The sequence below is a fragment of the Maniola jurtina genome, chromosome 1 (assembly GCF_905333055.1).
Source record: "Maniola jurtina chromosome 1, ilManJurt1.1, whole genome shotgun sequence".
Classification (NCBI taxonomy): domain Eukaryota; kingdom Metazoa; phylum Arthropoda; class Insecta; order Lepidoptera; family Nymphalidae; genus Maniola; species Maniola jurtina.
The window spans coordinates 4,224,132-4,248,529 of NC_060029.1; the positions used below are offsets into that span (position 1 = coordinate 4,224,132).

The window sequence follows — 24,398 nt, forward strand, 5'->3', positions numbered from 1 at the left end:
CACCAGGCAATTAGCAGCACTTGCTAAATAACAAAACAACTTTAAACATATAACATTTATTTATAATTATGTACAAAATCAGTTACAACAATCTACTGTACCGATCAACAATCAACATAGTCAATTTACGGTAGTATCAACACAATTTACTGCAAGTAACTACTTAGTTCTTGCAGTACCTAAAGTAATCACAGCGGTAATTTTTTTGATTACATGAGGTATTTTACAGTAACTAATCAAACAATCTGATTTGAAATTACATTTTAAAGTATGCTACCATAGTCTGTAAGCTAAAAATTGCAATGTATTTCCGTCCATTCAGCCACTATAATAGAGTCAATAACTAAGCTTAAACGTACCGATATTTCATAAACGACGAATTAAAACTCAATAATTTTAAAATTAACTAAGGCTATGTTCAGATGGACAAGCACTAGTCGCGCGTCGCGTTGATTTGACATTTACATTACATTTTTGTCATCTGAGCGTAGCCTACGACTGCCGCAAACATGACCTGAATTATTGAGATTTGAGAACCTCATGCATATGCTTTTATCAAAAATTTGATTTTCATCGAATTTTTGATAAAAGCATATGCACAAAATACATAAATCTGCTAGTCCCGACTAATGCACGTGCCCTTTGATATTTACTCATGTGCTTTGACTTCGCCTGTATTTCAACTAATTTCACCTACAAGATGTGTAGCACTATACGCTTTTGTCCTGTGATTTCTTCACTGCGGCGGAGTGCCGCTCGCTGGAGCTGTGTATGACGAGCAGCGCGGCCGCCACGCGCGCCGTCAGCTCCGCCTGGTTGAGCTCGTGCGCCCACGGCACCCGCCCCCAGTGCGACAGCTGCGCCAAACAAATACACCTTGCCAAGAACTGCCTTTGCACTACACTCTCTTTCGCTCGCGATCGGAGTGTGCAGGATAGAACGCGTGAAAGCGTACGCGCAATCGCGAGGGATTGTTAATAACCCTTTTTTTTATGTTAAATCGAAAGAGCGTGTAGTGTGAAGGCAGCTAATGACTGCACATCTTAAGGGAGCGGAACCACTGAAGCAGAACGAAGCGGAGACGTGTTCAGCAGTTTACACATAGATCATCATCACCCATTGTGAATCCACTGTTGGACAGAGGGCTCTTTAAACAGCTCTTTCGTTTGAAGCAGAAACGAGTGGAGCCAAGACGTGAGTATTTTGACCAATGACGTGATAAAACGATCCCATCACCTATCAATAAATCTGATTAGTCTGCTGAATAAGCCTCCGCTCCGCTTCAGTAGAGAAGTACCCTAATCTTTCCACCAATATATTTGTCAACAATACTGATTAACTAATTATCTGTTTCAGACCTCCATGCGGTTTTCGCATCAAACTTAATAATATATCCATTTCACTTGGCGCAAGCAACAAAAGAGTACCAAAAATCCAGCCAATGATTAGTAATGATTACCTACATGTACAGTAGAAGGGGCAGAAGATAGGCAATGAACCATTCGAAGAAAGTAACCAGAATGTTAAAATAAAACGAAATAAAATAGGTCATCCATTTCAGACGTTTCATCATTTCCCAGATTGTAATAGTTATCGTTAACCTAATTTAGCTTATTTTAAAAGCAAACTCTATGTTAATACTTATTGTACCTATGAGCAAAAAAATTTGAACCCATTTTTTACGTATAACGGTAAATCAAAAATGACAGCAGTCTACAGTTGCAGTGATTGCAATTATGTGTGTATCAAATATTATATTCCATAGTCTGAAATGAGCCTAATAAACATACGCCATCTGTTCAATGGAGGATCTTATATTATTAACAAGAAGCGATGAGCAATTCATTGAGGATCTCATCAGGCGAGTAAATTAATTGATTAAGTAGTTAGGTATGTAACCTTGGAACTCTTTTAGAAGCGGCAAATACAAAAAAGCCGAATGTTAACTTACAGAATTGTTAAAATGCCTGCAAAATATTTACTGCGAAATACTGCGGGGTTTATTCGTTTATATAATAATAATAATTAATTATTCAATTACAATCTGGTTACCGTAAACTAGAGCTGACCTAATTCCAGACCAAATACGCGCTACCGATTGTTCATCGGAGTTACGATAGTGCTCTAAAATAATACCTGTACTATTTGGGTTCAATTGTATGACAAGCAGTTAAAATTACTGATAAATCTGACTTCCTGTTACCCACGCTTCACGTTACCTTCAGAGTCATCAAAAAATCTCATTCTGAGAAGAGACCCGTGCTCAGTAGTGAGCCGACGATGGATTGATGGTCTTACAGGTATAGAAGCCTCACTTCGCAAAGATGTTTAAATAAATAGCGACTCTTGTTACAACCACTAAAATAGCTTTATAATACTAATAGCTACAACCACTTAATTAGCCAATGAAGAGGCACAACACCATAGGAATATTGCTTGGGTTACGTGATCCCAGTCGGGTTTAACTGAGGATTTTATTGTATTTTTTAGGTTTTTTGTTGTAAACATACCTGGAACTCTTCCTCTAGTCTGGCCAACAGGACAGCATCTTTTGGCTCGATGTATCGATCCACACATGCCAACATGAGCATTGGGGACTTCAGCGCTTCCACGCCAAAGCACATGGCTAAAACAAATCAAATTATGACTGCTATTGCTTATTCCGCAGCTCTTGCCCGAAACTTCGTCCACATTGATAAAAAAGCACACCCCAGATGAGCAAACTTTAATCATTTACTATTGACAAGAACAGTGCTATACATAAATTGAGCGCTATACAAAATTTACAAGGACACTAGGCTATCACCGCTTATATCATAACATAACTACTATGACATAATTGGCGGGATGCCTATGTCAAAATGAAATTATTTCTTAGGAATTATTAAGTAAAGGGTCTTCCGAAATTCGTAAAATCCACGTCTTCTGCCAGTTTTAAGTTTGCTAAGCATTTTAAATTATCGAAACTAAAAAAGTGTGTCAAATTATGGCAAATGCTTATGACATCACATCTGTGAATTTCATACAAGCTCCCTTACTAAGCGAGTGCGTTTGATAAAAAACAATACTGATTTGACAAGTAGTCAAGTAATGTTTACTAACCATTTAAAGCAGCAAAGTCATATGACAGAAAATATCTTGCTAGGATTGCTCTGGTCTCTGTGGTGACTGGCGGAAGCTCTAAATTCTTGGAAACTTCCTGTTTCACTCCAAATCTCTTGCAAAACCATTCCAACACAGGATCCCATTTTTCCTCTTGAAGTGCTCTTAATTTTTCTTGCTATATTGAAACATTACACATTTTCTTATTTAAGGTGATATCAGACAGTTCATTTGAGTGAATGTTTATTCATTTGATCACTTTTGATAACTTTTGTGTTCAGTATTCAGACATTTCATTGCGAGTGAAGGATGCCGAATGAAAGATCGGTTTGATGTAACCATTATTCATTTTACTACTACAGTGTGCCTAATTCTGTTGTTCACAATTTCTTATCTGAACTAAATTGACATGTCTAAATCTAATGCTATCCTATATTGATGATTCTCAGGTGAATGGATACAAATGAATCAAGCACTCTTCTGATCCACATATCAACAATTCTACTACATTTATAATCCATATACAGTAACAATTGGTTAGTGTATATATTATGGTATGGGAGTTAGTTGGTGGTTGGTAAGAGCCCGTACATACTAGCTTCTTCAGCATTCATATACGATAAGAATAGTACAAAATGGTGGTAGGCTTTCTTTGTTCTTGCTGAAACTGACAGCTGTAGCTACAACAGTATTCTTAAACGATTTGCAAAATATCTACAGAAAAGGGCTCAAGCACTTGCAGTTCTATCATCCTATGTGCAATGAATATTGCACTTGCAGTTCTATCATCCTATGTGCAATGAATATTATGCAACAAAACATAAAACTATTACTCACTAACCTCCGAATAAAAGAGCAAGGTGTCTGTAGCAATGAAATCAAGTAAATAGCTTGCTATGTCGTGAGAGTTGAGTTTACCCGGATTGTCTAAAGCTGTGTTACACAATGCTGTCTGAAACAAAAGTAAACAGTCAACATCTTTTCATTCTAATATAATGATATAATTGAGTTTTTATTTATTTAATAGAGAATACTAACCATGTTAGTCATGACTAATATGTATCTCCATTTCCCCTCCTACTAAGTTTCAATGTCTGTCACTCTTCCATACTACAATGAATGAACCAATTTGGCTGGAAATGGATATAACGTATATATACCATGAACCACATATGCTACTTTTAATTCGGGAAATTCGAAGTTTTCGCGAGATTGTAGAAAACCGCATATCCATGCGGGCATCAGTTTTTATAAACATAGAAAAAGATATTAAATAAACAAGAATTGAGTAATTACCAAATGCATTGTTGGCTGTGATATATAATCACGCTGGGCATCCCACTCAGCGGCTATAGCCCGTGCTAGTGGCTCTGCGTTGACCATCAATACTTGACCATTAGGAGTCTTCAGTCTGCGGTGGTCTAAGGTTATCTCCCATTTCTTTTCATTCTGTACAATGTCGGTCCGCCGGTAAAATCGTTTTTGCGTTGCTAAAACGGCAAAAACTTTATTAGATAACCAATCCCATCAAAAACAAATTTGATAGTAAAAAACATAAATTACCATAACTTCGAAATCTAAACCAATTTGAACATTGTTTTGAGAGGTTATTTTTGGTTGTTAACCGAGTAAAATTTAACATTTTAAAGTTTATATTCATGCTATAGTTGATAAAAGAAAGTCTATTTAGTTAAAATAATTTAAGAAGTGATTGCTAAACAAAACCTTTAAAAATGATTTGATTATTGTTTTGAAATTTGAATTGGTTTTTGGTTTTGAACCAAAGAGTATGTTAATCACTCTATGGTTAATCACTATGATTTTGAACCTTTTTTTTTCTGGTCGATGTCAAAGAGTATGTACTACGTGGTCGGTGTTATTTTTTTTTTCACAGAGTAACAACATTTTCAGTAGTTTTTTAAATTTTATTTTGCGGCCATGGATCCTAGTGATTACATACTCTTTGCCATAGATATTAATATTCCTATACATATGGATATTATTACTTTAAATGTGTACCTACTATATACAAAAAGTACAATTGAAAAAAAATTAATAAATGATCGAGAGACCATAGAGAAAGACAATCGTTGACAGCTCCCAACACAACCAGGAATCCAAGCGGACTTCGTCTGTGTTGGCGTTTGCTGGCGCGCGTGCTCTGCCTTTTTGGAGTGTTTTTTCGGGGTTTTGTGTTTTACCATGGTGTTTTTGGTTGTGGAACTGACTGGGAAGCGCTGTAAGGGGGTGCCGCGCGTGTGTCGGTGACCGCCAGCACAGACGAAGTCCATACTTATATAGTTTCGCTAACTTGTAAATAACTACAAACTTGACATTGGCTTATCTTTGAAAAGCCAGACGAGAGAGAGAAAAAAAAAAGGAATCCAAGCAGACTTGTCACTAAGACAACTTTATTATTTTTTAATGGTTGGACTTGGTTTTTGAGTGCTTGTAAATAACAAAATAAAAATTGTTATCGTGCTCAATTTCTATTAAAATACCGTTTATCAGTGACATTTGTGTTCTCTTAATTGTTCTAACGATGTCTTCTATGGATTCTATCTTCTAACAGCAAAATCAAGTGTTTCTGTGCCCTTTCTAGGACAACCAGTGAAGTGACGCGCCATTGTTGTACACAAGCCAAGTACAAGCTAAAAATAACTCTAGCTTTTACAGCAATTCATAAACAAACCTTCTTTTTCTTATTTGTGATGTACCCGCATCCCATCAGCGCGGAAGAAGAACAGAGGATAAACTTGATACCGAGTGTGAAGCTTCTCCATTCAAAGAGGAAAGGGATATTTATACACCCCTCTGCTATGTACAGAAGTAGTGCACCGTGCATGAATATATGCGCTTCGTTGACAACAAATTGCTTGAGAGGGTAAATACTGGTACCAAACGATTGTAAAGATGAAACTCTTAGAAAGTGGGCATCTCGAAGCGCTGAGCAGCGCCCTGTCTATCCTGAATGGAGACAGCGCTGTGCAAGGCCGAGTGGAGAGCTACAGTTGCAAAATGGCAGGCGGCGAGAAAGCTTTCTACAAGCGCTTCACAGCAGATGGAGAAACCACTCACAATCTTCAGGCTTTATCGCCTCCGGAAGGTGTTCCATATAGGTATTTTGCCATTTCTCTGCTTCTTAAAAATTATAATTAATTACTATGGTATATTATACTGTTTCAATAGAAAAAAACTTCCTCATACTTTTAATATTGTTATATTTAAAGCCTCAATAGCTCAATGGTTACAGGAGCGGACTGAAATCCGAAATGTCGGCAGTTCAAACCAAACCCGTTGCACTATTGTCGTACCCACTCCTAGCACAAGCTTAACGCTTATTTGGAGAGGAAAGGGGAATGTTAGTCATGATTAAAAATGGCTAATATTCTTTTTTTTTTTTAAATATCAAAGTTGAATATAGTTACAAATTTTCTTTATTGTTTTACTTGTTACTTTATATTTTATATTTTTCTAAGTTTTATCATTTAATAAATCAATAAAATATAAATCTAGCCTCAATCTAGCTTTCAATTAACCTTTGTTGAAATTACCTGGTGATAATTTTATTTGAACTTAGAGTAGGTGCAAAATTCATTTTCTGTGATAATTTTAATTCTTGTAATGCAACCTAAACAGCAGTATAACACTTCAGGACATTTAACTGAATTTCCAGATAGGAAATAGTTTCTACATGATGCCCACAATTTTTTCTGTGTGGATATTTAAAAACCTATGTTTTTAAATATCTAGTGGAAACTGATTTTCTGGGATAGAAATTAAAATGTGTTGATTCAGGTATAGGTTATCTCCACTCCAAATTTCAGCGAAATCTGTTCAGCTATTGTGGTATGAAGGACTAAAAAACATCCAAACTTTGACATTATTTGTAATAATATTATTAGGATTAAAGATAAACATTGCAAACTTGACTGTCACAAAAAAGCCTCATTTCATTTCAAGAGATTGCAGTTTTCTGAGAATAGAGAATATTATTATTATTGAATTGAGATTGCAATTACTTTCAGCCGAAGCCTGTCAGGCGATGAAGAGGGAGTGCTCTGCGATACAATATCTCGGAAAACTTTATTTTATTTGATTGCCACACTGAATGCTGCCTTTCCAGATTATGATTTTTCAATGGCAAAGGTAAAGATCCTCCTATCACTGTTATAGTTATTAAGTGTAAATATAATTAATAAAACTTATTTACATTAATATTTTTAGTACAAACTGTTCATTGGTTTACAAATCATAAATCATTGTCTTCTGAGTAATTTTCACCAGCCAACTTAATTAAGTACACATTTCCTAGTTTTTATAATAAACAAGCTGATGCCCGCAGCTTCGCCCGTGTGGATTTAGGTTATTGAAACTCCTGTGGGAACTTTTCCCATGACAAAAGTAGCCTCTCCATAATAGCCCGTCCCTGAGATGCAACTTTTTTCTGTACCACATAAAAACATTTAAACGGATGATTCATTAAAAATCCTGAGGGATCACCAGGATTTAGGAATGCAATTCCTTACAGCATCAGGATTGAGAAGTTGGGTCCTCAAGGTCAACGCAAAGTGCTTACTTGGTATAGATAACTTCAATAACAATTTTATAACCAACAGTTTCTAAATTCCATCAGCTTTGGTGGTCAGGTCTCCTGCAGCATCAGGATCGAGGAGTTGGAATCCAAATTTTTTTAGAGAACAATGTCCCAAAATTCCGTTCAGAAATCTCGGAGATGTCTGTGTAGGTACATAGGTAGAAAAACACAACTCCTCCATTTTTGAAAGTCAGTATAAATTGTAGCTTATGTTATTCCTTGGCTAATCCTCTACTTGTCATTGAAAGTACCATCAAAATAGGTCCAGTCATTCCGAAGATTAGCCTGCTCAAACAGACAGACAGACAAAAATTTTAAAATTGTGTGATTCAGTTATGGTATTGTTCAAATAACCAATGAGATTAATATGAGGTACTTATTTCGAAATTACAGACAGACTCTCCAATTTTATTCATTAGTATAGATTACACATAATATTCTATTTGAAGGACATGACATCATTCATTTTTTGAGTTCATCTGAGGTTCACAATACTAAATAGTAAATTTTGGTATGTGTTTATTCATTTCATAGAACATCTTTCCTAATAAAATATACATTTAATATCTACAGAGCAGTGAGTTTAGTGCAGAACCATCACTGAGTTGGGTGCAAGGTGCGGTGGACGCAGCACTGTCTGCTGTGGGTGGGATGCGGTGGCGACAACTCCGACCAGCCCTGTGGGCCGCCATAGAGGAGGAAGTGGCACTGCCAGAGTGCCGAATATACAGCTACAACCCAGACTTGGCCAGCGATCCCTTTGGGGAGCCAGGTTGCCTCTGGACATTCAATTACTTCTTTTACAACAAGAAGCTGAAACGAATTGTTTTCTTTACATGTCGAGCAATGAGGTAAGTTTGAATGTGCAATTGTTTTATTAACCCCCGACCCAAAAAGAGGGGTGTTATAAGTTTGACGTGTGTATCTGTGTATCTGTGTGTCTGTGTATCTGTGTATCTGTCTGTGGCATCGTAGCGCCTAAACGAATGAACCGATTTTAATTTAGTTTTTTTTGTTTGAAAGGTGGCTTGATCGAGAGTGTTCTTAGCTATAATCCAAAAAAATTGGTGCAGCCGTTTAAGAGTTATCAGCTCTTTTCTAGTTTTCTTGTAGAAAAGAAGGTTACATAACCGTTAGGTTCATAATATTATGTCAATTGACAAATGTCAAGCTGTCAAGATGGACGTTGCCTTGATACATAATTATTTATTTGAAAATGATGTTTTGGAAAACTCTGATACTTTGGATCGTAGGCGCGAAGGCGTGATTTACTTCGCCAATTACTTGTGGAATTGAGAGACACGAGAATGGTTGCTGATAACTGGGAATTTCGAGTAGATTTTAAATTTTTTTCTAATGAAGTAGGTAGTTATTCTTAATCATGGGCACACAACTGTATAGAATGTTAATTATTATGTTATGATGAAACCTTAACAGTTTGTTTTAAGAAGTGAATTTTTTGCAGCCCTGTTTGTGCTGATTCTGGAGTGGACTTTGCTATGGATGAAGATGAGGAGTACAACTAAATATTTTTTATTTTCTATATTCTATTAATAAATAATTTAAGTAATATTTTCTTATTAACAAACACATAATTAAAATATACAAGTTTAAAATAGAGTTATTAAAAGTAAGGTGAGTTTAGATATGGCACACTTAATAATTTATCTTTATTTGTTTTTGGAGTTTGTGTAGTTACTAGTGAAGATAGGTATTCACGTAATTTTCTTTGTCTAGATTTAAGAGGAGCATAATTCTACTTTACATTATAATATTATATGCTAAAAACTATTCAGCATTCAATAATTTTCTCAAAAATATTTTTTTTTCAAGGTATAATTATTATTATACTTACATAACCAGGTGCCCTTTTATAATTTGATTGGATTTGCTATGACAAGTTACTGGATTGTTTATTTTTTAATAGACTTCCATTTAAGGAGGAGGTTCTCAATTTGGTGCGTTTTTTTTTTAATATCTTCTAGGTATATATTGATTTCTCGTCAATTTTAAGTATATAAAGTAGGTAACGCAAAATGACAATTTTTATTAAATATTTGCCAAAGTGATTTCACTTTTGCAATTTAGTTTAAAAAAATTGAGCCTAACAAATACAAAGTCAGATATTCCATATCATTATAAATTAACCATAAAATAAATTGGTATTGTTTCTTCCGCCTTATCCATTTTCTTTCAATAACTGATATTCTAACTTAGTATTATGACAAAAATAATGTATTTTTTTAAATATATCTATGCAAACAAACATATTGAAGGATCTCTGTGCACAAAGATTTTTAGATGTCTTAAGTAATAAGTGATTAATGCAGTTCAGTGCAGTTTAAGTTTTAATTTACATTTTCAAATTCAGTTGTTTACCATATAAGTATTTATGTATGGATGTGAAAAACAACTTGAGTGTAATATTTAATGTGATTATCTTATTTTTTAATGTGCTTAGGGTTGCCATATTATTATTTTGTATTGTGTATTTTGATATTTCTTTTTCAAAAATTATTATGTATTTTTATACAAAAGTAAAATAGTTGTATGATGTATTAACAATAAAAGGTTAATAGCATCAAGGTGTTTTAAAAAGTTAATCCATTGAATTGGTCAGAATTTTGGGAACCTAGTGGTATGTACTTATAATATGCATTAGCAACAAAATGACAAACTATGCTACATCTCTTTTCAAATTGACTGTACCTATGCATCGCGGTTTTCAATGACGTAATATTCAAGCCCATTTTGTAGACGGTTATGGGCAAGGCTAACCCATATACATCGATGACTGTATGACATCAAATACGATATCAAGTATTTTAAAATAATAAAAGGTTATTTACTGTTCAAACTTCAAAATATTTTTATTCAATTAAACTTTTGTATCAAGTACAAGTACTTTTGAATCGTCTAGAGCATCTACCACTGGTAGTATTGGGACATAAAAACGTATAGACACTCTGCACGTGTAGAAATCATAATTGAGTGGCAACCCTAATTTTTTCTACAATTCTCTAAGCTTCCATTGTCTTACAATAGATAATTGTATGATGATTCAAGATTTCCACGCTTTTTCCTTCGCGAACAGCGAAATAGAGGTCTATTTATGTAACTTGCATTTTCTTGAATTAGTAATTACTTTACCTTGATGTTGTAGCTGTCACACTTGTTTCAGATACAAGTTACAATAATTAAAATGTATTTCAAATTTTTCTTATTCCCTATGTACAAAATAACATAGTTATTATAAATGTGAATGATTTTTCAATTCACAATTATAGGTCTAGCAAAGTATGCGTGTATTGTGAGTACTTATAAAATGTAATAATTAGATGTACCTTTATTGACTACTGTCCATGATAGTATAGTTAAATAATTGGTGGTTGTAGGGAATTTTCACTAAATCCGTTTCTAACGAGCCTCACCCCTAGCTTTAATGTTCAATAAAGTTTTCTTCATTATATAAATAGTTTTTTGAATAATGCCATACCTTGCCTTGATCTTAAATAGGTATATTATTATGTATGGTACTATATGAGAAATCCTAACGCAAGTTTCAACAACTACAAAGTTGCAACTCAATCGGATGAATAATGCGCGAATGCATGGGTAACGAACAGACAGACAATTATGAACTTTTATATTTTAAAAATGAATATTTTGTTTGAATGAATGAATAATGTATTCATACGATTGAGTTGAACCTTTGTAGTTGTGGAAACTTGCGGTAAGGTTTCTGATATAGTACAAGCAGCGACAAAGCTAGGTTTGAAACCGCCAGTGTAAGCGACTAACATCGACGTACCACGAGGCGCGCGAATTGCGTTGCAACGCATACCGGGTATTTCACTAGTTTTACAACTTAAAGATTTAAAGCTCGCTTCATTGGTGTGTAGTGTCCTTTATAGTCGCGTCAAAACACAAAACGATCAATGGTACTGATTCTGTTGGCAACTAAATTTTAGAGTATTCACATCCTCTTACTATATACACATAGACAGACACATCTTGATTTTTGATAGTTCTAAATTTAATTTAGAGCTGTCAAAACCCGTGACTTTAGCGGCCAGTCGCGAGCCTATTGTTTAAATTTATAGCGTGCACTAAAATTTCGAGTCTTGAAATGTAAAATTCATGTTCCGTCCCTTTTCAACAATATTAAAAGGAGGAGGACGCAGATACTCTAAATTTAGTTTAGAGAAAGAATCGGCGCCAATAACTCAAAAATGGGCAATATTCACCCAATAAGTATTTAGGAGATCATTTGATTTCCCCTGCAAAGTACAATGTGTCTCACTCAACGGGTTCATAACGTTTTACCGGACATCCGTATAGATATCATACATACATACTTCAAAGGTTTCTAAATATTTAAAAAAAATCATCAAAATCGAAGCGGTTCTTGAATGGTTCTTGAGGACTTCCGAAGATTGTCAGTTTTACGTATACCTTGACGAACTTTTAAATAAAATTATCTATCTGAAAAATGATAAGAGATTGGTGGCTCAAAAATCAAAATAAAACATTGTCTTTTTTCAGAAAAATATAATAATTAAACAATCAAAATATAATCTTTATCGAACTATACAACAGTATAAAGGGATTCTTAAAAAGAACTTACTTAAGTAAATAACCAAAATCTTTTCGAAATGTATATATACATAACCTACGCGCTCCATTTATATATACAATTCTACACATCGCAAACTCGCACACTAATTCAACATGATTTTTGAAATACAAGTTGTCATAAATTGCTATAAGTAACTGTTTAAAGTAACCAAAATGTTGGCAAATAAAGTTTTAAACTAAATTGATTTAATAATTATATTTGATCAAAAATTTAAATAACACCTATATTTATTGGTTTCTTAATGGTCTGTCCGAGAAATACAATGCTGCTGAACACTTAAGTCAGTGGCAAAAAATGAAAATGGAAAATACAAAACCAAAAACTCGTGACTTTCGAAATTAAAGTTGTTATTTTGGAAGTCGGTAGTTTTTTTTTGGAAGTCGGTAGTTTTTTTTTTGGAAGTCGGTTGTTTTTTTTTTGCAAAAAAGTTTTTTTTACTTTCTTTCTTACTTTATGTCTTTGACTGTAGTACAATTTTGATTCAGTAGCATTTTGTTTCTCGGAAGGACGGTCCTTCCATGGACTACCATTTTAATTCGGCAGCATTGTATTTCGTGGAGAGACCATAGGAAAAAAAATACCTCTGGTACCTTCCACGGACCACGGGTTTAATGCTTTATGGTGACCAATAAAATATTACATAATAATATTATATATAGAAATAACTATTGTATAAATAAATCAAAAGATTATTATTGTTAATAGTGAACAGAATGTAGCCACTGTTCATTTAAAATTTCGTGCATCTATGTCAACGGCTGAATTAATAATAATGAATTAATAATTGATTATATCTCGATTTTGCAAAAAAAATCTGCACAATATAATTTTTTACTTTATAGTACTTTTAAGTTTAGTTAGATATTTTTTTTATTAAGGTCAGGTGGGGTAAGAGGGACGCGGGGGGAAGAGAAACTGTAACTAGTAAAAAGAAAACTATAACGGCGAGCTCTATGGTCACTACGTTGATATAACAGTATTAGGCGTAGTTCATATATTCTTGGATAAATGGCGCTACAACACGGCAGATAAGCGAGTAAAAGAGAGAAAAAAAAATCAGTTATCAAACTAAAAAAACCAAGACCTAGCGGCGTTCCTTGTTTGTGTTATTAAAATATTAAAAACATCAGTTTTGCGGTTGATTGCTATGGTAAGTGTAATTATTACGTTTAATCTTTATTTTCTACGTATTGTATTGTTTGTAGTGTGTGTTTTTAGTGCTTTTTCGATGTCAATAAAAACATAACCTTCAAAATGGCAAGCTGGGAAAGAGGAACGGCTGTACTAGGTTAAGAGAAACATATGTTCCTCTTTCCCGGTTTCAGGGGGTAACAAACATTTTTAAAATCCACTGAAATACCGGCCGACTTTTAAGTACTGGCCAAGATTTGTAGGATAAACCTACCTATGAATATGAACAACTTTTTCTAAATAAAAAGTCAGCTGTTCCATACAAAAGTATCGATCAGCTGTGACCAAAATGTATGAAATACTTAGTAGATTTTTTTTTTCGAGTACGAAAGTTGGTCCCATACAAAAGGTTAAGGTTTATCCTACAAATTTTGGCCAGGACTTAAAAAGTCAGCCGGTATAACACGTTTCGTAAATAGCCATGATTTGTTTAACTGTTTATTTGTTACAGAAAAAGCAAAATGCCTCGAGCTTACGAAAAAAAGACCGATAGAAGTTCTTACCCGAAAGAAAAACTATTAGAAGCAGTTAGGGCCGTTCAAAGTGGCTCTTTGTCAGGTTATGCAGCCTCAAAACATTATGTTATAGTTATATTTCAAAACATTATGTTATAGTTTATATTTCACTACGAATGTTATTGTTTGTGACAGTATTTTTGTTGTGATACATTGTTGTTTACAATTACGCGTATAGGCCAAAGTGAGAAAAGTTCAAAATTGTTAGAAGTTTGTTTTGTTTCTTACGAGTTAATTTTTTAAATTGTAATTAAGTAAAGAAATTTACTAAAACCATATCTGTTTTTAGAATACATTTGTATCCCAACTATTCCGACCAATATTATAAATGCGAAAGTCTGTCTTTCTGTCTGTCTGTCTGTTGCGTTTCCACGCCTAAACCACTGAACCAATCTTAAGAAATTTGGAAGGTAGGTAGCTTGACACCCGGGGCTAGGGGCATAGGCTTCATTTTAACCGATCACGGGACACTAAAGGGGGTTCATGTTTTGAAAAATTGTGCCAAGCGCGATATAACCAAAACGCGGACGAAGTCGCGGGCGGAAAGCTAGTTTTTAATACGTTCATTTAATACCAGAAAAAGTTTAGCACCTCTGACCTTACCTATATGTTCCTGTTACCCCAAATTTCGTTTTTGTATGCTGTCAACCTCAATAAGACCTTATTTTAAACGAGGTAAGGTTTTCATTCCCTTAACTCAAAAAAAAATTTAATACATGCTATATAAACACTTAAAAACACGAGTTATTACTTAAAAGTATCGAGTGTTCCTCTTACCCCAAATCTCGGGTAAGAGGAACATTTTTATGACCTAGCTTTGTTGCTAAATTGTGCCGTAATTATACAAACAATCTAATTCTGTATCAAAAAAAATGTTAGTATATTTCAAAAGCGAAGATTTGTTTCAATTAATATCGAAATAAATGTATAATTTTGATAGCTGAAGGCCAAAATGTTCACAAACCAGTAAAGTATGTTTCTCTTACCCCACTTGACCTTATTAAAATTGAAATAATATAGTCAAAAGTTTTTATGACAGTCACAAATTATGGTTAAAAATATAAATAACTATTTATAATTATTATTAACTTTTGTTTCCAAGTTGTTTTGCAGGTACTATTAAAGCATAATACAATAATCTTATCATCTCATCCACAAAAACACTATATAAAGAGCGATCTTAACAAAATAAAATATATAAACTTGGTCCTGTCAAATTACTTGCTCAGTAGACGCTTTCAACTAATAAAAAAATTACTTAATTATACACTTTCAGCCCAGGGAAATTAGGCATTATGCTATGGAAAAAACTCCCGAAAAGCTGGATTTAGTTTGAGCCTAAATATGTTACCTATTTTAACAAAATACCAAAGTCCCCATCCATCTTATCATTGCACATGGGCTGAAAGGTCATCGAAAACTTTATTATTTCTAACATTCTCTCGTAAATATGTCGGAGTTAAAATGACTTCTAGGGCATAATAACGGAGAATACAATTGGATACAAATACTTAAAGAAATTATAACAATGACGTCTAAGAACTTGAGGTAGGTAATTTATCAGGACCTTATATTGCTGACAGCACTATATGTACAGATTAAATCCTAATTGTACGATTACTTATATAAAATTACCGTTCCTCCTAACGAACGGAGTAAAAATTGTCAAGATATGACCATATAAGATAGTGTGGCTAATTCTACAGTAAGCAATCTCTAAAATAAGCTAAATTGACAAGGCAATCTAGAACTATACTTTTCTACAGGCAGCATTTTGAAAGAGCCAATACAATTAGGCCTGCCATTTTAGTTAATATACATAATATATTGTGGCTAAATCTGTTGTACACAATCTCTAAACTAAAATTACAGGTCTAAATATATTGCTATCCCTTTCATAATGGTTCCTGCGGAAAAGGACATCGCATGAGATTTAGATCTGTCTTTTTAGTTTAGAGATTGTAGGTATACAACAGAATTAGCCACATTGCGTACAACAGAATTAGCCTCATTTTCTGGTTTTAGCTTACTAACTCCAAGTTTCTAACTATAGAATTAAGTAATTAAATATGGGTTTCTGTAGATTTTAATCATTATTTCGACTATATAGGTAGTTGTAACTTGTAATCAATAAATAAATTTTATTAAATCCATTACCGGATGTCACACAAGTATGTATCACCAGTTACCACTGATCGCATATTCTGTAAGACTCGTAAGAGCTTCATTCAGACAACGTAACTAAACGTAACAAAACCCAGATGATAATATCAATTGTATTTGCAGTAAAAAATAAGCTTATTCTGAATGTGCAAGCATCGAGCCACACTGAGGCGACCGCACTTTGGTTGCGTTTTCGTACGAATTTGACTCGTGCGAACACGCACGGACAATCCTAACCATTCAAGCACTATGGGAGACTGGGTGTAAGTATGACTAACCCCCACTCAGTCTGCGCGTTCCCATAGTATATGGAAGGTCGGGAAGGAATCATTCGTGGGTGTTCGCACAGGTCAAATTCGTACGAAAACGCATCCAAAATGCGGTCGGCCAAGTACGGTGTGTTGCAAAAGATACTGAACCGAAACACAAAATATATTATTTTTTAGTGTGGACGTCTTTATGTGGAAAAAGATTTGGAGGCATAAAATTTACGTACCATTAACACACAATGAAAATTTTTACTGGTAGGTATGGACGTGACTTGATGTAAGTCCGGGTACAGATTATTTAACAACATGTTACATGATTTCTTATACATTTTATCGTGTTCGTAACATCCTAAAAACTGCGCACAATCTACTTACTTGCATTCGCATCATACGCGTTGTGATGTCGACTTTTCGATGAACACTTTATATTACTCGTGTAGTAGTCGGTACGCTTTGGGCGTTCATTCGCGACGTAAATGGCGTTGCATTGCTTATTGTGTAGCAAATAATCTGTACCCGGTTTAAGATAAGTGTTATTGTATCAGGATTTAAGCCTTGCCGCATATGCCCACACTCGCATTGATTATCACGAGTCCTGTGCCAGTGTCTATATATGGCTTAATATACGACTCCGTCTGGTCTCACGTCTATACTCAGACACATAGGTGTGAGCAAATGAGGAGTTCGATCCTACGTTATAAGCTTTGAACGAAGCCTGTAACCACTTTGCACACGCTTGATCACAATCACACCTGATGAGAAGTGAAGATGTTGCCTAAGATGGAACGCGTTTACCTAGAAGGTCTATTCACTCTCGTTTTGAAGATACCCGGATAATTAATTGGCAGAGAACGGAGGTCGCTGAATAAATAGTATATTCTAAACCCTCAGCCATGCGTTTGAGGAATGATGATGCAAAGCATTTCATGTGTGTAGATGGAATCGACGTAAGGCCACTCACTTTGCTTGCGTTTTCATACGAAATTCGGTTGTGCGACCACAAACGTACGACCCCATCCTTCAAGCACTATGTGAGAACGGGGACTCACCCTGGATGAGAGTTAATCGTACATGTGCAAAGTAAGCGCGGCCTAGGGCTGACCGCAATGTGCAGGCGTTTTGGTACGAACACGCACGAACCTTCCAAATGGGTGAAAGTTAGTATGGAAAGTCGGGATTATTCGTGCGTGTGCGCACAGTGAGTCAAATTCTTACGAAAACGTTTCCAAAGTGCGATAGACCTAAGGGTGGACACTCGCCCGGCGTCACACGGTAGTAAAAAGATGAAGAGAAATTTATCGTATAAAACGCCGATAAGTCGGCCAAACATGCTCGTGTAGGCATACGCGGCGGGGAGTACGGGCGGCGCGCTTAGCTGCGCTTGTCAGCGGGCGTGGCGGGCGGGTCGTCGGGCGGTGCGGGCGCGGGCGGCGGCGAGCGCAGCTTGGCGCGCGGGCGCCACGCGTCTAGCAGCGCCTCCACGCGCTCGTCCGTGGGCCCCCAGCGCGCGAAGCCGGCCGCGTTCTGCAGCCACACCACCACCGTGCCGCCGCCCCAGCGGAAGTACACTTCGTTCCTACGCACCCACCACCAGTTTAGACCAACTCAAAACCACCATGCGACGCGATTTCATTCGTAATCTATATTTGTCAGAAACTAGCGAACGCCCACGGCTTCGCTCGGCAAGAATATTATTCCCTATCTCATGAGGATTTCAAAACATCCAGCCTTATTCTTTGCCCACATTATTAAGGAAACCTCAGTGCAAAAATTATGATTTATATTTACAAGTTAATTTGAATAGAATTTTCTATTCAATGATGTTTTATCAGGTACAAACAAAAATAATAATCAATCGTCTTGGTATGGTATTATATTATAGGTGGTTCACTCTGGTATTATAACAAAAACCGCTTAAGTGCGAGTCGGACTAGCACACGAGGAACCTCTTGTGCCATAATATACGTTATATTAATACTTTTATGTAGAACACAGCAATTAATGTAATTTAGTAAATTTATTTATATGTGAACACATTTTAACTTTTTTTTGGTGATATGGTTTTCTTGACAGACGGACAGACAAACAACAAAGTGACCCTATAAGGGACGAAACCCTAATAACAAAGAAATACTCACTTTGGGAGGACATGCTGAAAGCCGTGCCGATACTCGTGTTCGAATGCTGGAATTACAACCTGTAAACATAATTTTAACTAATTACAAATCAATTATAATAACTGTCTTTAGAATGTTTTGATAATAAAAAAGATTCTGATGAATTGAGAACTTCCTCCTTAAAGGAGGAGGCAAGTTTTTGAAGTTGATTAAAAAGTAAAGCTATGTATATCTATAGCTATGCATGGGAACAAGAACAACACGCGATTCTCCTTTATTTTATCATTGTTTTAGTGAGAATCTTTACTAGCGTTAGGAAATAGCAAAATGTGTAGGATATAGGTACAAATACTCGCAGAACAGGCGTAATAATAAATAATTAGGCGACAGCCAGGGCGGTTAAATGACCATCTAGTGAAATATCTGCCTCCATTTATCATACAAAATGTAGAATGCGCATGCATCATACATCGTCGTATAATACTCGTACATAATAGTCGTGGCGGATTTTGGCGCGCCGGTCTTTTAACTCACCTCACAAAAAAATTGTTTGGAATAATTTTTTTGACGAGAAACCGAAAATTGAAAATCCTTTGTAAAAGACCTAGTCTTAAGTAGGCCTAAATGACCGCAGATAGTTTGAGAACTTGGAAAAAGCCATCCATATTTAATTACATAGTATACGCACCGCGGGCGGCAGTTTATGCCGGCGCTTTAGCCGCTCTATCACGATTCACAATGGGCGTCATTTCCAAGAGTTTTCGGGGTGCTGATTACAACTATGGAAATGACGTCCATTTTGAAATCGAAGGAGGCAGACGTCGTGCGGTACCTGTTTCCGCTTGAAGTGGCTAGCCTGCAGCTTGTGCAGCGCACGCGCGTGGCGGTCGGCCCACTCGGGCAGCACCACCACGAAGCTGAGCGGCTCGGCCGAGTCCTGCAGCAGGCGCTCCATGTGGCGCAGCGCAGCCTCCAGCAGCTCCTCGCAGTAGGGCGGGTGCGCCACCAGCGACCCCGCCACCGGCCGCAGCTCCAGGAACGGCCTGCGGGGAGACGAGCGTTATCCGCCGCACGACAGACGCACTGCAGCACGCGTCCGCGGCGTGTACTCACCCCCGGGAGCCGAAGTAGGAGTCGGTGTCGGCGAAGGCGGAGCAGTACTGGCGGAAGTAGCAGTCGAGCGGGCTCGCGAAGCACTCGAAGCTGACTCCGAAGCAGCGGTGCAGGCACTCCAGCACGGGCACGGGCAGCGCCATCTGCGCCAGGTGCGCGTCGGGCGCCTGCGCCGCCGGGTGCGCCGCGCCCACCCACGCCGCGTAGCGCCGCAGCACGCACCACACGCGCGACACGAACTGCTCGAACTTCTTGTCGTCGAAGCAGCTGTACCGGTACAGTTGTTCCTACGACAGCACGCGGTTAAGGTCCGTTTATATCTACACTGTCTGACACGCTCGATGTCATTGACCGTGTCAGACATCGATAGAAGGCCAGAAGTGCCCCTCTTCATCAGCCGTCACCACACACACGACGACGCCGTCGTCATCCATCTATCGCATAAAAAGAAAACAAAAGACATCTGCACGGTTCTAATGCTCTATTCAAACTGCCCGGCTGCTCGGCAGGAACCGACAGACACGTAGATACCTACTGGCCGGGCCGCGTTTTTACGTTTCCGTGTGCAATAGGAGGCAATACTGCCTTGAATATTATTAAATACATTATCTATGAATGTATTTTCATCCAGCGAATGTAAGCGTAACGTAGCCGCAGGCACACACTGACCATTTAATCCATTGTGATCGTCACCAATTTTGCAGTTCTGCGCCAATACTTGTGACTGTCAGGTACAGCAGCACTTTCCTGACTGGAATTAGAGTAGCTTCCTCAGGGTGTACAATAATTTCCCTAGGTGTATGTTACGTTAATGCACTAGAGCGGGGCAGTAGCAGATTGTGTCCATCGGAGTATCGACAGACACCTGGCACAGTCTGCAGATATAGTATACACTTACCAGTTTCTGCAGGTAGGTGGCGTTGAGCACCTGCGTGTCGCCCAGGTAGCGCAGCAGCGCCTGGTCGCGGTCGAGGAAGTGCTCGACGAGCGGCGCGCGCGGCGCGGGCAGCGCGAACTGTACGGGGTAGCACCACACCTTGCGCAGCGCCGCCTGCTGCAGCGGCGCCGGCAGCTCCTACATCGTACTCAGATTTTAAAAAAGCAGGTCAACTGCAAATCGGAGTTGCACTATTTTGCTGCAAATATTTGATAAGTCATAATAATGAATATGAAAATTGAAAGGGGCTCATCTTAATAATAATATATAAAAATATACACTAATATTTTAAATGCATAGTTATGGCTTGTTTTACCTGACTGCGGCAAAGCCAAAAGGAAGTGTTATAATTTTAGCAGTCTATGTATGTATGTTTGTATCCAGTTTCTGTGTGTTCCGCCATAGTGCCTGAACAACTGGGCTGATTTTGATGAATGAGATGTCAATTGATTTGTTGTAAGGGCAAAGAGTATAATAATATACAGGGAATGTAAGGGTCCAGGTGACAGGCTATATTTTATACGAAAAAAATTGACCTAACAGATGTTAGTGATACATCAAAAAAGTGAGGGTATCCAAAAAATTTTTTTGCTATTGTATCGAGAAATACAAATCGGGTGTCAAATGAAAGAGGAGAAAATTCTGAGTTCATGAATATAAATGTACAATAACATTAAAATATACAAAGCGATAGAAAAACATTTACTTTAATATTTCAGTATTTATTAAAATTATCGTGGTCAGTTTTAGTTTTCAACTTTTTTGTTATTATCTCATAGATGAATCTTTATGAAACCTAGGTAGTAAAAGCTCACATTCTGAAGGTGGACAATGGACATACTACTTATAACTTTAAGGAAAAAAAATTGTACCCTGAGAAATCATTTACACAAAATCATTATCATCTCATTCTAATTAAAATCCAAACAATCATTTTTTTTAATAAAATTCCATTTTCATTACCTGTATACCATTCTCTTTCAACAGTATGCTATGCTTTTCTCTTATTTTACGAGCGTACTCAGCTGACAAGTGGTATATCTTAAGGCAGATTCCTTCCACCGAAGCCTTAGCAGTTTCAGCCAAATGTGGCTGACATTGTCTCTGTAGGAAAAAATACAAATTTTTGGTGTAATAATAGAATATTATTCTATATATCTAAATAATATAAATGCGAAAGTTCATATGTTTGTTACTCCATGCCACCACAACTGAAACAATTTCGCTAAAAGGAATGGAGATAGCTTATACCCTTAGTTAAATACATAGGCATTTTATCCAAGAAAATCAAAGAGTTCCCACAGGATATTAAAGGACCTAAATCCACATGGATGAAGTGCCAGGCAATAGGCATCCTCAAATGTGTAGTAAAAATATTACCAATTAGGAAGATATTTGAGAGCAATGAGTTCAACTGCAAAGAAACTGTATGTCATTGCAAATGGATATTGAAGTAAAAGTAAAGTAAATTAATAATATCATACAAATTACAATAGTTAGATAAAATATAACTAAGATTTACTCTCAAATGTGCCAGTCTGTCTTGAAAATCGTCATAAGTAGCTCCCACTGTACGCCGCAACCATTGAAAGGTATCCTCAGCATTCCACTTGACTACTTTACGACTCTCCGGTGAAGCATTCCTCGATTCGATCATTTTCTTAGCTGCTTCAGCATATCGTGACAACTGCTTCCTGGCATCTCCCGTGAATTTTGGATGAGTTAATTTTATTGGTATATCGTTCATTATTTCTTCGTACATGGAGTGAGATATCTCCGGAAAGCAGTGGCTCGGCAGAAGTGGATCAGAGCCTCCTTGGTCGTTCACTTTTCTCTCCATCAACCATCTATTGAACGAATCCTTGGGGGCATCAATACCTTCTCTCGTGTGACATAGCTCCTGATAGCACTGTCTCAACTTATTAGCTAAAGTAAACCGAAATCCCTCAATCTCAGGGTGTGGGTGAGGACATATAGTAGGAGGGCGTTCATAAATCACAACATTCGTGGGTACTTCAATATCCCACGGGCCCGCAAGGACAAACTTTTTCGGTGGCGGTCCATTATCTTCTGACGGACGCCGCTTGCTAGCACTGGGAGTTACATTGCCAGCATTGGGGGGTCCAGTGTGGCAAATTCCGAGAGGATCCGTGATGGGATCAAAATCTCTCTTAACCGCTGGCAGTTCCCACATTGACTCGCCGGATATTTTGTTCCAAAAGTACGGTCTGTTTTCTCGCCTCGACCAATATTTCCGCCAGCCCTGCTGCAGCAGGTCGGGGTGCAGTTCAGCAGCGAACTGTGGCGCGAGCGGGGCCGGCGCACCCGGCGTCTGCGGAGTCTCGCCGCTGCCGCCAGGCGACGACTGGATCTCTGGAGAAGAATCACTGAGGGTGGGCGCTGTTTCCCACGACGAGGATCCAGCAACAACTTTATCCCGAACATCATTCATATTGATGGACTCCTTGTTGCTGACTCTTCGATATGATCACACGATAACTTAAAAAGAAGCTTAGAAATAAAACTCTTCTAGTGTAGATATAAATGCGTTCAGCGTATTATAAGTCTCCTCGCACAATAAATTTGTTGATATTCATGATATTGTTACCGCCAATAAATTTTATGAAGCAGAATTCAACAATGTCACAGAAACACATGACGAATACAGTTAATGAACATATTTATTAAAGATTTTCAATAAGAAATAATAATGAAACTATCAAAATAGCACAAAAATACTTAAACAATCGTAAGATTTATTCAGAAATAAATAAGCTGGCGTATCTCCCCAAGCACCGCCATCCACAGATAAACCACAGAGATAAACCAAACCAACCATAAACCTCTCTCGTCTGGCTTTACAAAGATTAGCCAATGTCAAGTTTGTAGTTATTTGTAACAAGTTAGTTAAACTATACAAGTATGGACCCCGTCTGTGCCAGCGCTCGCCGCGACGCCGACATACGCACGGCACCCCCTTAGAGCGCTTTCCAGTCAGTTTTAACAAAAAAAAACACTCCAAAAAGGCAGAACACGCCCGCCAGCTAACACCAACACAGACGAAGTCCAACCATAAATCTATGATCACAGACCAGGCTGCAGACATAGACTATATATAACACAGAGAGAATATAACCATAACCACAGAACATTATTACCCTAGGCGGACCATAACAGCAAGGGCGGATCCAGCTTTGGCGCCAGGAGGGGGTCACATAGTCGTGGTCAAGTCAAGTTTACCTTTCAATTTGACCAAGATTGATTGAAGATTTCAACAAGATAGAATGCAACAAGAAATATGAGCGCGAGCGCAGCGAGCGTAATTTTTGTATTACAGATAAAAAAGCGAGAGATGAACGAGCTCAGCCATAAAAAATGTTATGTTTTAAAGCACCTCGCTCTACTTTTCTCATGAAAAATAAAGATTTTCTAGGGATATTCAAAAATGTAATCTCATGCGCATGAAGTTCCGGGTAACTACTACAAAAACAAGTAATAAAATAAAAGCGCGAGCGAAGCGAGCGCGATTTTTTTTTGTATATTTTTGTATGTACGAAATAATATTAGCGAAAGTACTTTTCAGATCTTTTTAGGTAAAATTTGGTACTATTCAGTGGTACCTTGCATTGTATACCTAGGTATTTTATCCCAAAAAAACTGAGTTTCCACGGGGTTTGAACGAAGTTCCGGTAATCAACTAACACAATATAAAAGCGCGAGCGAAGCGAGCGCAAATTTATTGATAGATTTACAAA

At 37.2% G+C, this 24,398-nt stretch overlaps 3 protein-coding genes and 1 long non-coding RNA gene across 4 annotated transcripts; 2 read left to right on the forward strand and 2 right to left on the reverse strand.

Annotated features, from left to right (window-relative positions):
* Window positions 1-40: 40 nt before the first annotated feature.
* Window positions 41-4,898, reverse strand: LOC123864126 (ATP synthase mitochondrial F1 complex assembly factor 2). Its single transcript, XM_045904385.1, has 6 exons — window positions 4,666-4,898; window positions 4,399-4,592; window positions 3,944-4,054; window positions 3,103-3,280; window positions 2,511-2,626; window positions 41-857 (listed from the first exon to the last, which is right to left on the reverse strand). Exons 1-6 carry the CDS (start codon window positions 4,760-4,762, stop codon window positions 711-713), a joined length of 843 nt encoding a protein of 280 aa, XP_045760341.1. The 5' UTR covers window positions 4,763-4,898; the 3' UTR covers window positions 41-710.
* LOC123864222 lies at window positions 864-1,558 on the forward strand. The gene is made up of 2 exons (XR_006795732.1): window positions 864-1,194; window positions 1,357-1,558. It is a non-coding gene; the product is annotated as an uncharacterized LOC123864222 (long non-coding RNA).
* Window positions 4,899-5,496: 598 nt separating the features above from the next.
* On the forward strand, window positions 5,497-10,280 carry LOC123864166 (repressor of RNA polymerase III transcription MAF1 homolog). The gene is made up of 4 exons (XM_045904454.1): window positions 5,497-6,221; window positions 7,131-7,251; window positions 8,273-8,550; window positions 9,165-10,280. The coding sequence occupies exons 1-4, from the start codon at window positions 6,016-6,018 to the stop codon at window positions 9,223-9,225; spliced, it is 666 nt and encodes a 221-aa protein (XP_045760410.1). The 5' UTR covers window positions 5,497-6,015; the 3' UTR covers window positions 9,226-10,280.
* Window positions 10,281-15,041: 4,761 nt separating this feature from the next.
* On the reverse strand, window positions 15,042-23,464 carry LOC123881031 (mRNA (2'-O-methyladenosine-N(6)-)-methyltransferase). The gene is made up of 7 exons (XM_045929559.1): window positions 22,166-23,464; window positions 21,607-21,747; window positions 20,605-20,781; window positions 19,707-19,993; window positions 19,426-19,636; window positions 18,615-18,673; window positions 15,042-18,052 (listed from the first exon to the last, which is right to left on the reverse strand). The coding sequence occupies exons 1-7, from the start codon at window positions 23,093-23,095 to the stop codon at window positions 17,848-17,850; spliced, it is 2,010 nt and encodes a 669-aa protein (XP_045785515.1). The 5' UTR covers window positions 23,096-23,464; the 3' UTR covers window positions 15,042-17,847.
* Window positions 23,465-24,398: the final 934 nt, after the last annotated feature.

What these genes read in the sequence shown, in the direction of transcription:
- LOC123864126 (XM_045904385.1), bottom strand. Translation starts at nt 4,762, where the DNA reads ATGAATATAAACTTTAAAATGTTAAATTTTACTCGGTTAACAACCAAA. An exon ending in GTTTAGATTTCGAAGTTATG is followed by an intron (nt 4,593 to 4,665) that starts GTAATTTATGTT and finishes TTGCCGTTTTAG; the next exon opens with CAACGCAAAAACGATTTTAC. An exon ending in TGACTTTGCTGCTTTAAATG is followed by an intron (nt 2,627 to 3,102) that starts GTTAGTAAACAT and finishes GATTTGTTTTAG; the next exon opens with CCATGTGCTTTGGCGTGGAA.
- LOC123864166 (XM_045904454.1), top strand. Translation starts at nt 6,016, where the DNA reads ATGAAACTCTTAGAAAGTGGGCATCTCGAAGCGCTGAGCAGCGCCCTG. An exon ending in CCGGAAGGTGTTCCATATAG is followed by an intron (nt 6,222 to 7,130) that starts GTATTTTGCCAT and finishes AATTACTTTCAG; the next exon opens with CCGAAGCCTGTCAGGCGATG. An exon ending in ATGATTTTTCAATGGCAAAG is followed by an intron (nt 7,252 to 8,272) that starts GTAAAGATCCTC and finishes TAATATCTACAG; the next exon opens with AGCAGTGAGTTTAGTGCAGA.
- LOC123881031 (XM_045929559.1), bottom strand. Translation starts at nt 23,095, where the DNA reads ATGAATGATGTTCGGGATAAAGTTGTTGCTGGATCCTCGTCGTGGGAA. An exon ending in ACAGACTGGCACATTTGAGA is followed by an intron (nt 21,748 to 22,165) that starts GTAAATCTTAGT and finishes TTTTTCCTACAG; the next exon opens with AGACAATGTCAGCCACATTT. An exon ending in TGAAAGAGAATGGTATACAG is followed by an intron (nt 20,782 to 21,606) that starts GTAATGAAAATG and finishes AGTACGATGTAG; the next exon opens with GAGCTGCCGGCGCCGCTGCA.